This window comes from Empidonax traillii, unplaced genomic scaffold (assembly GCF_003031625.1).
Source record: "Empidonax traillii isolate 1590-97213 ecotype Southwest subspecies unplaced genomic scaffold, ASM303162v1 scaffold4:size3804566, whole genome shotgun sequence".
NCBI lineage: Eukaryota > Metazoa > Chordata > Aves > Passeriformes > Tyrannidae > Empidonax > Empidonax traillii.
This window is the reverse complement of record NW_020955197.1, coordinates 130,234-140,683: the sequence shown is the minus strand read 5'-3', so window position 1 is coordinate 140,683 and position 10,450 is coordinate 130,234. Positions and strand designations below refer to the sequence as shown.

The window sequence follows — 10,450 nt, the reverse complement described above, 5'->3', positions numbered from 1 at the left end:
AACAGCCTACCCAGAGAGGTGGTGGATTCACCATCCCTGGAGGTTTTTAAGCAGAGATTGGATGTGGCCCTTAGTGCCATGATATAGTAATTGGAGTTGGATCAGGGGTTGGACTTGATGATCTTGGAGGTCTTTTCCAACCCAATCTATTCTATGATTCTATGATTCTATGATTCTATGATTCTATGTAAAATAAGAAAACATGTATATTTTCTGTAAATAGCAATGGAAGTTATCATTGCAAACCAAATGATAAGTGAGGGCTTTTCACACTGTAATAAAATTTGATTTTTAAAATCACTGCTGCATTAAAGACAAAAAGCCTCTCTCTGATAGCAAGGAAGCTTACTTGCATTAAAGAAACAGAACTTAAACTCTGAAATATAGATGTTAAAACATAAATTCAGGGAGATAAGAGCTGTGAGGTCGTTCTAACACCCTTGCTTGCTTTCTTGTGCTCTTTCACCTATGGAATTCCTAATTTTACACCTGTGTTTTTTGAGTCACAGTCTGTAAGCAATTTATTTTCTAGCCAAAAAGCTTTCAGTGTCAGCTGATGTAGTCTAACTAGGGTCCAAGTAATGCCCATTATTGCAAAGCAGCATCACTGACCTCCAGAAAATTAATCACCTGAATTGGCATTACTAATTACTAAGATTCTTGGTACCATATCTCTAGGGGTAGGATACAAGAACATTCCATGTTTCCTCAATGATGGACTGGAGTATTGTCACAATTCAATGTCTCCTGCTGTCTAATGCTGTTACATAAATACTAGTTCAGGAATAGCGCTTCTAGTGCCCTCTCTTCAGAGTTCCCCTTGCAGAAAAGGAGATGCACAGTGTGTTATTCCTTGACAATTCCTCTTCTTGTATAGGCCAGGGTCTTTGCTTAAGATGCTCCTATTGGAAACAGTTCAGCAAAACACAAAAGTGGATATCTTACCATGCTGCTGGAGGCATTTAGGGCAGACAGTTTTGAGTGCAACTTAACCAGCCTTTTTTTGTCTGTGCTCTGTGCAACTGTATCCATCTCTTTCTTCCAAAAAAAGCCTGATTAAAACTGGAAAGTAAAAAAAACCTCCACTATTTTCAGCCAGTTAGCATAAATGAGGACATTTCTCTGTGTGTCCCCCACTCTTTCCTAACTTAGTCACGAAGGTCTCTCTGCAGGATACTCCAGAGCTGGAATCTGCTTTTCTTCATTCAACTCCTCTGGAGAAAAGCCACACTTAACTAATATAATCAGCTACATTGTCAACGTACAAGACTTCTTTCTCAGTTAACTGAGAACGTTTGCCATAAACCCGTGTTTGTCAAATTCACCCTGTTTACTGTGTCACATCACGTCTTTGCTCTGGTCTTGTAGTGCTGATGTCTTCTAACCAACTTCACTTGGTGGTCCAACTTGCTTTTTTTTCCTTACCTCCTTCCAAGATTAATGGAATCGAAGAAGTAAAATGCCTACAGAAATTATAGGCATGACAAAGACTAGAACAGGAAGTGTAGATGAAAACAACAGGGCCACAAAACAGAGGTGGTGTTAATATAATAGATGCAGTAAAACAATGTTTACCAAGATTAACCATTATAGACCATTTACTTTCTCTTGCACACTTAACTCCATTACTCAAAAGGAAATTACTGCTTTTCTGAGTTGTCCTTCTGTGTGTCACATAAGCCTTCTTCCCTCCTCCAGCTCCAAGCAAATTACAAATATTACTTATTTTTAAAAAAAGTAATACGAAAACGGCATTATATGTTTAAAGGTGCTGAGTAAGAAACCTTATATTGCATTCACTTTATTTAACAGAAAAGGAAAAAATGAACACCCAAAAAGACAAAACAAAAAACCACCAAAATAAACAAAAACAGTAATACAAAAGACTGTACTAAAACCTGGACCATCATAAGGCTAAGGAAAATAGAAACAAACACGATGGATAAAGCACTAGTGATGATTTTAGTACTGTTCGAGTGAGACTATTTCTCTACCCTGCAAACAAACCACAGCAATGATTACAAAGTCAGCTGTCACTAACAACTTTCAGTAGCAAGCAAATATACACTGAAAATGAGTAGCAGTTCCCAGGATGGAATTTCTAAAGGAAAAATTACAGTTTCATGCATATTGACAAACTGAGGTGTAAATTCTAGAAAGAGCACCTCTCAGGGTATATACTTAAGAAACCTCTTACCTCTAGCCCTTGATACTTGCACTTGTACAGCAGCACATGTCAAATCTGATTTGATATGGAAGTTTGACACACTGAAGGAATTTTTCTGTTCTTTTTTATAAATACTGTCTCGGGATAGTCCCTACATACTCACAACAAATGCATGCCTGAATGCAGTATTTATTTGCAGACTCATTTGAAAGAAAGCACCATAGCGCAATGAACGTACAAGAAGAGGTAACAAGTGAAAACAAACATGAATTTCTTTTTTTTTTTTCCAAACTACCCTCCCTAAAAATTAAAAGGGGGAATGTTTTGGGGAGATGACAAGCTTAAAGCAAGTTTCCTGACACAGAGCCATTAGTTCTCAACTTAAGTTCGCTAGCTTATCCCTTACAACAAGGTGCCCCTGAAAGGATTACAGAATGAGGAACTAGGCACTAGAAATACAAATCCTAAAATGGAAAGCTAAACAAGTCACATTGCAAAAGAACTGGCTGAGCATTCAGACTCCTGTGTAAGGTCTAGGATAATAATGGATCCAAGAGTGGGTAGTTTATCATCACAGATTTTAAGTGCATTCATTAGGTGTAAGTTACCTTAATAATGTTCTTTTTCAAGAACAGCAGGAGAGTACCAAGTTACACAAAATTAAGTTCAACATACTAAAAAAGAGATTACTTTCTGCACAGTCTTTGAAAACTATCTGAGATGACAGTGGACTGTCTGGTTTTTGTTTCGTTGTTTGTTTGTTTTAAAACAAGCTGAAGGCAGGCAAGCATTGGAATATGAAACGCCAAGTCACAGACTAAGTAACAAACTCCTAAAATTTCAAGTTCACAAGCAAGTTCCTTTAGTTAAGCACCATGTAAGTGAAGGGTTTCTTAATTTTATTTTTTGCAAGAAATCTTCACTATTTAATTTGACTTAGATGCATAAGGATGACTTATGTTATTTATCACTGTCAATAAAAACCTGAGGGCATAAAGAGAATTATGTTCGATCTACAAAATGTTGCTGATTACCTACCAACTTTCATGATGCTATGAACCACACTGAAGTCTTTGAGAGACACAAATCACTCATCTTAAGAGTAACCTTAAATATGCAGCTAGACTGAGATGCAACACTATGATGTAATTCCCAGATGCTCCTTGCAGACCACCAACAAAAAAGTATTAAACAGAAATTAACTGGAAGAAAAAAAAGCCACTTGATGGGCCACATCTGAATAGGTCTGGTGTACAGACAGCCTGTATCACAGAACTTCACTCTGTTTTGAGGAAAGCAAAAAGCTTGCATCAGCTAAAATCATGAAACTCTCAGAATGGTAGAATTGCATCTGTATGTGGAATAGGTATTTGCCATCCAGTTAGGTTAGACTAAAACCAGGACCTGGATAAACTCAGCAGGAAGCCCAAAGCCAAACTTAAAACCATGTGAATGATCACATCTGAATCATGAGTTTGTAATTTCTTTTCTTAGCTGGAAATGTTTCCAGACAAAAAGCTCCAACAAACAAATAAACAAAAAACCCCACACCAAAAACCCCACCTGAGTTTTAATAAACGTTGTATCTGAACTCTTCCAAAGTCAAAAGATGTTTTTAACTAGGATAGGGACATCTTGTCATGCTTCAGTATGCTCAATTCTGTAAGAGATCATTCCTGATAAGAGAATAATTTTCTAATTAAAGAGAAAAATACTGCTAACAGAAGTGAAGAGCTTGCTTTAGTCACTAGCTGTTTGCATAAGTTCTACCAACAGTTTTCTTAACCATTCAGGTTCTTTCGTTGATCTGAGAATTCCTGTGCAGTAAGTACCCATTTACATACATATCATTTTATGCACATGCTCTCTCTTGGTGTATACACACACTTTTATTATCTATTAAACTACTACCAAAAATAATCCAGTGCATACTTGGTCAATCTCTGTTTTAGCTCCCACTTAGATTTCAAGAAAGTAAGAACCTAAAGTCGTGGCTTTCAATATATCTTTTTTCTTCCTATGGAAGGTATGAATTTATATAGTGAATTGAAGCCTGCTGACAGTCTCTTTGGTCTTCACTTAATTACCTTTTGTGGTCCACAGACTATTCAATCCATAAAGTGAATTAAACCCATTGAAATTACTATTTTCTACTACCATCAACTTTTAAGCGTGTAAACACTTGTACAAGTCTTTAAGGTGTAAGCAGCTGCCCTCTGCTTACTGCAGAAACAGGAGAACTACACCCCAGCCAGCTACCATCCAGTTACACTGCACTGAGCACACATCCATTCACCTACAGAAAGGAAGGTTTCGTCAAGTACTCTATACACTGTTCTCCAGGAACACAGGAAGAGCAATCAGATGGGAAATCAGATTGTTATTCCATTAGCACCGTTTCACTGCTGTAGTCCCTGTTCTACCTGGCACTTATCTTGCAGTTCAGGTATAACTGCCCTTCCTTGCTGATTAAGGTTTCTTATTACTATGTAACTTGAAGGTATTTATTCATATTGAAGGTTTTAACTGAACTCTTTTCAAGAACACTATACAAAGATGCTTTGCTTAAAAGTCAGCTTCTCAGAGTACTGCTGTGAAGTCTGTGTGTCTACACTCACTTGCTCTCCAGATGAACAGTACCTATGATATTTTACCTTGAGCTACTTAAAAATACTAAAGTAGTTTCTTCAAGTAAACAAGAAGCTGGAGAATAGACTCCGCTGTGACTACTGGACAGAAATCAGAACTCCAAGCAACAAGACTAGGTAAGTGTTTATGCTAGTCTACAATTTCCATCAAGCTTGATCTAGAGTTTCAGAGGTTACTGAAATAGGCAAGGAAAGTCCAAATAGTGTGGCCATGCAGTTCTTGTAGCAAGAACTTCAAGACCAACACCTGTAGCAAGGGAAAGTTTTCCAGTTATCTAGCAGACAGATGAATACAGGCAACCCTGGAAAGGTGTGCAGCAGAGTGGCAAACCGGTCATCCCTCTCACACACTTCAGAAAGAAAATCATCTTCACAGCCAGACACAGTGAGTTAAGTAGAGCTACCATTCTTTAGCAGAAAGCTGATCCATGCATAGTCAAAGGTTTATGATCAATCCCTTCTCCAGCCCTCATACTGCTGAGAATACTGCAGTCTTTCCACAACTTAGGCAAGTCATAGTATTTCCGTAAAACAATATGATGATGTGCCCTCTGCCTGTGTATTTTTGCAAACACAGTTCTGATCCACTGCTTAATTTTCTGAAGTGATGATGGTGACTCCCCTAAATCAGGCTATATTTATTATCAAGATTGTTACTCCAGAAGGACAGCCACAAGAGTTTGCACCAGACTCGAAAGGCCGGTGAATGGCTTTACTGTACTTGTAAAGTGCTTAATTTGTAAACTGACACAAATTTTCAAAGACTTCTTGTAGTTATCATTGCAGATTATCACTGTTTTTACCTTCGTCTCTTCTTTTATGCTACTAATTCTTGAATTTGATCTTTGCGCTTTACTGCCATCAGCGCTTCTCAATGGCTTTCTTCCCTTTTTCCACTTCCCTCCCCTAGTATCTGCATCGAATGGGACCACTAGAAGCTTAGTAAAAATATTCTGCTACTGATCTCTACTTCCATTCTGTAAAATTCACATTTTCAGATTTGAAGGCTAATTACAGCAACACTTCTCAAGTTACAGTTAGCTATCTGTCTGCAGCTTGCTAAGGCAACTCCCCTCGGAGTGAAAACCATCTTGAGTACTGGAAACCTACAAACTAAAGAAAAAAAAAAGACTAAAAATCAAGGGCAAGTCATATAAGGATACTCTGTATTATTTTAATAGTGGAACTAGGTTAGATAGAACAGGGTTCCATCATGTAAAGTTTTCACATTTCACTTACAAGAATGGTTTCCTGATAATGCATGTCAAACATGAAAGTAAGCTTTCCAAGACTTGCCTGTGAACTGGGCTATGGGGTTAACAAGGGATATAAGGCTAGGAAAAATAGTTTTTCGCATTTTAAATCATCTTGAAGTTTTAAAATGTGCTCAGCAAGACATTTAAGATGAAGGACAAAGTATCGTTCCACAGGCAACTATCAAGGTTTGAGTTATGCATCCTTCTGATGCTTACTTTTCCTTAAGTTGCTGGGAACTTTATGACATTTAACTGGTTTAGTCTTCTGAACTGCTACAGCTTTTAAGCAGCTTTGACACACTAGTATTTATGGGCAGTCACAGTTCAATACAATGTAGTTTTTCTACAGATCTTTAGCAAGGTGGCTTGTTTCAAGTAGTAAGAAAGTTCACACACAAAATCATCAGACTTGTCCCAGGTAAGTTCACACTTATTGGAATTTTTTGTTGTTTGGTTTCTTTTTAAGTAACAAGGAATATTTTGCCCCTCACCAGAAGAACTTCAAACTTGTTAACCAAAACAATACCAACTTTGTTGGAAGCAGAAATTTTCAAAAGTTATTATGTATTAGAATGTACAAATTATTCACTAGGTTGAAAGTTTACTATCTTTCTAGAACAATCCTGTGTATAATAGGAAACTTGACATAAAAATACACAAAAATTATTAAAGCATCTTCAGTTTTACTGTTCACAGATTTCCTTGGGATTTGCACCTAAGAGTCACCTAAAACTCTTCCCCTTCTTCCTAGCGCATCATACACTGTGCTAGTTGCAAGCTTCATGACCAGCACATGATCACAGCCTAAACCTCACCTTTTATTTGCATTTAAAAGTTGACTTTTAAATGTTTAACATTCATCATATTTCTAGTTCTAAAAATTTAAACTTTGTAGTGCAGAAGGGACTTTTCGAACTTGAAACTATTCTAGTAAGAGAACTTAATTCCACTGCTACAAATTGGTTGTCACCCTGCATGGATGTAAGGATGTTCTAATCAGGTTTTTCCAAACATGTGAACACTCAGCACATGCTGTAAGACTGTAATATAACTTTAAGGTCTGATTTTTTTTTTCTTAGTTAAAAACACAGATGAAAGAGTACTTTCACTTCAGATAACAAATACAAAGCTAGGACCTGCAGTTATACTATTCTGACAGCTCTAAACATTAATAGAATCATGAAGTACTTCTTATCAAAAATTGAAGTGAAAAACCACTGCCCCAACTACAGACAGTCTAGTTAAGGTTTTACACAACAAGTATTACGCATGTGTGCCTTGCACTTTACAGGCAGCAGCTTTATTTTAACATTTTAATATAAGGTTTCCATTTCACACACATTATTTCCTCAGAAGAGCAATACTATTCTGTTGGATGCTGACGTGGCTTTAATACTTCTTAAGCTTTATTATGTAACACGTACACAAGATCATTCCCATTCTTAGCTGAAGCCATGTGAATGTAACAAGCAGATGAAGCACCTGTAAGAAAGCATATCCAGGCCTCCTAGTATGATCCACTTGCTAACCATGAAGCTTTAGCACTAAGTTCAAATATAAACTAGTTTTAGTGAACAAAATATAGGAGCATACTATCTAGGTAAGAATAACTGAAATGAGTGCTTACCTTGACTCTCCACTACTGTTTCTTACGCTTTCTTCATCACTGTGCCCATTCATTGTAAATAGTAAGAAGTTTAAAGGATAAATAAAAGTCCACTCAGGTTACAAGGTGGATATTAGGAATCCACTTCTTGGTACTCTGTATGTCTTCCAGACTCTGTATGTGTTTACTTTAGTGCTCTCAGTGGGTATTCAAGATTTCTCCAAAAATACCTAAGATGGTAAAAGAAAACATTAACACAATTTTAAAGTATGTTTGCAATTAAAGGAATACCAAAAATAAGCTCTTTTTTTCCACTAACAATGAAAATGGGTATGTTTGACATCATGTCTGTAATTCAAAACCAGCTTTTTGTGTAATACCTGTTCATTGCTGATTCATTTTATCACCATTTTCTTGTCTGAGAAAAAAAAATTATTTTTCCTTCTGTGAAAACAAACGAAAACCAGGTCTTTTTATTAGCTACACTTAAAAAAAATGGAAGAGCTAAATAAAATAGACAAAATGCATAGAAGACCTGTCTAGCTTTTTGTCTGACTGCATCCGGGTCCCAACATACACTTCTTCATGCAATTATGCTTCTTTATGAAACTTTTCATGGATAGTGCTATGAAGATGGTGATTTCTGCCAAACCACTAGCTGCAAAATACAAAATGTTATGGAAATTACATTTTCTTAAGCTCTTGCAGGGTAATAAGAACAGTTCACTGCATATTTGTACTATACCTCATGGCTTAACTTTTGTCATAGTATTGACTTCAAAACAAAGCAAATATAAATTTTAAAGAAAAAAATGTCTACTTGCACATGTAGGTAAAACCCCATAAATATTAATGTTTTGCTAAGATCTGCTTAGTAAAATGTGTTTCATACACAAAACTCAGTGGATGCATTTCCAGGTACAGACATAATGCTTACATACAGCTGTGGGTAGGAGCAGGAAAATAAAGACTGTCGCGTTTAACGCAGGAGTCCCCACTAAATCACACCAGCAAGATCCCACAAACGGAATGATCATTATTCCACATAGTCAAATCGCTGCAGTCAGTACCCGGTGCACCCAGAGAAAGTTTGGGCTCACGGTAAATGGGCCGCAAGTATAAACTCACTGATAATCAGATAAAGAGCTGCGCCCTCGGAATCAGCGGTGTGAAGGTGATTAGGGTCTACCTGCCCCGGGGTGTTCCCCTCGAACACGCCACAGTCCCAGCCTAGGCGGCAGAGGGGGAACCCCTCGCTGCGGGGCGGGCGCTGCTCGGCGCTCAGGCACCACCTCGCCCGGCCGGGCCGCTCCGGCCTGCGAACAATGGCGATGAGCGCGAGCAGGGCGATAGGAGAGCGCTCCGAGCCCGGCGGGGCCGCGCAGCGTGCTCGGGGATCCCGCGGAGGCGACGGCGGCGCCCCGGCCGCTCCCGCGCGGGGAGCGCCGCGCCCGCAGCGCCCCGGGAAACACCGCGGGCGGCGACAAAACTTTCTCCCCGCTGCCCGCTCCTCGCTGATCCCGATTCCCGGCCGCTCGTCCGCAGGGAGACCGGAGAGGGTTGCTCGCCTGCCCCGCTCTCGGCGCGGCCTGCGCGGCCGCCGCTCTCTGGCAGCGCCTCCAAGGCCGCCGCCCTCCACGATCGCCTCCCCCGGCGCCCCCCACGGCCGGAGCGGAGCTGCGGCCGCTCTCCGGCCGCCCGGGCGGCTCCGCACTGGCTCCCCCCGCAGGAGCGGCTCGACCCCACTGCCCGCCTCGGCCCCCGCGGATCCCTCCCTCCGCGGAGATAAGCGAGCGGGCCCAAGGACCCGGCCCGGCACCGGGCATCCACCCCCTCTACTGCCGGCAGCGCGCCTCGGGCCGCATCTCCTCCGCACCGCCCGCTCCCCCGCCCGCTCCCAGCCCCGGCAGCTGCACGGCTCGCGGCCGGCGGAGGAGCCATGGCGGCCTCTGCCTACCTGCGGAGCGCGGGACCCGGCCGGCCCAACCCTCCCCGGGGCGCCCGAGGCCCGAGGCCGCTCTGCGCCCCGCGGGGAGCTCGTACGCAGCCCCGTGTCGCGGAGGGCTCCCGCGGCCGCGGCGGGGCCTGGGCGGCCGCCACTCCTCTCGCCGGCTCCGCGCTGCCTGCGCCGCGGGTTCGCTCGCTCTGCCGCTCGAACAATGGGGCCCAGGCCGCACTGGGAGGGGCGCAGGGAGAACCGGGGTGGGCGCCGCTCTGCTCCGCCGCCGCCGCCTCCTAAGTGCTGCCGACCGCCGCCATCACGCCGCCGCTCCGCGAAGCCTCCCCCTCCCGCGGTCGGATGGAAACCCCGGGCGTGATGTCAGCCCTGCGCCCTGGGACCGACCGGCAGCGGGAGGAGGAGCCTGGGCCGGGGATGGCGGGTTGCGCCGCCGGGCCCCGCACAGCGCGGTGGCGGGGCCGGCGGAGCGCGGGGGGGCTGGCGAGGCTCAGGGGCAGCTCTCGCCCGTCAGCCCCAGCCCCGTCCCTCCCTCCCTGCTTCCTAGCCTGGCGCAGGGAAGGGCTCCCATGGCGGTGTGCGGGCTCAGGGCGCGGCCCGAGGGGTGCCATGGCCTGAGCGCAGGCCGGCGCGGTTCCGCGCTGCGCTGCGCGGCGCGGGGGGTTGTCTGAGGTTTGTCGGTGTGAAATCACAGCCTGGCGACAAACGGGGCCGCGTTTCTGAGTCCAACGACGCTTTTAAAAGTGGTACCGGCGCATATTTAGGAATGCTTGGACTGTGCCCTGAATAGGGCTGGCCTTGCTCCCTGAATCCAAG

At 43.0% G+C, this 10,450-nt stretch overlaps 1 protein-coding gene across 2 annotated transcripts in view; it reads right to left on the bottom strand.

Annotated features, from left to right (window-relative positions):
* CHD1 (chromodomain helicase DNA binding protein 1) overlaps nt 1–9,728 on the bottom strand; it is a 55,296-nt gene extending 45,568 nt beyond the window's left edge. For both annotated transcript variants that reach the window (XM_027911515.1, XM_027911523.1), the window contains exons 1-2: nt 9,635–9,728; nt 7,699–7,907 (exon numbers count right to left, since the gene is read on the bottom strand). In XM_027911515.1, coding sequence (XP_027767316.1) covers nt 7,699–7,751 — 53 coding nt within the window. In that variant the 5' untranslated portion in view covers nt 7,752–7,907; nt 9,635–9,728. The remainder of the gene's footprint in view (nt 1–7,698; nt 7,908–9,634) is intronic.
* Between the last annotated feature and the right edge of the window lie 722 nt (nt 9,729–10,450).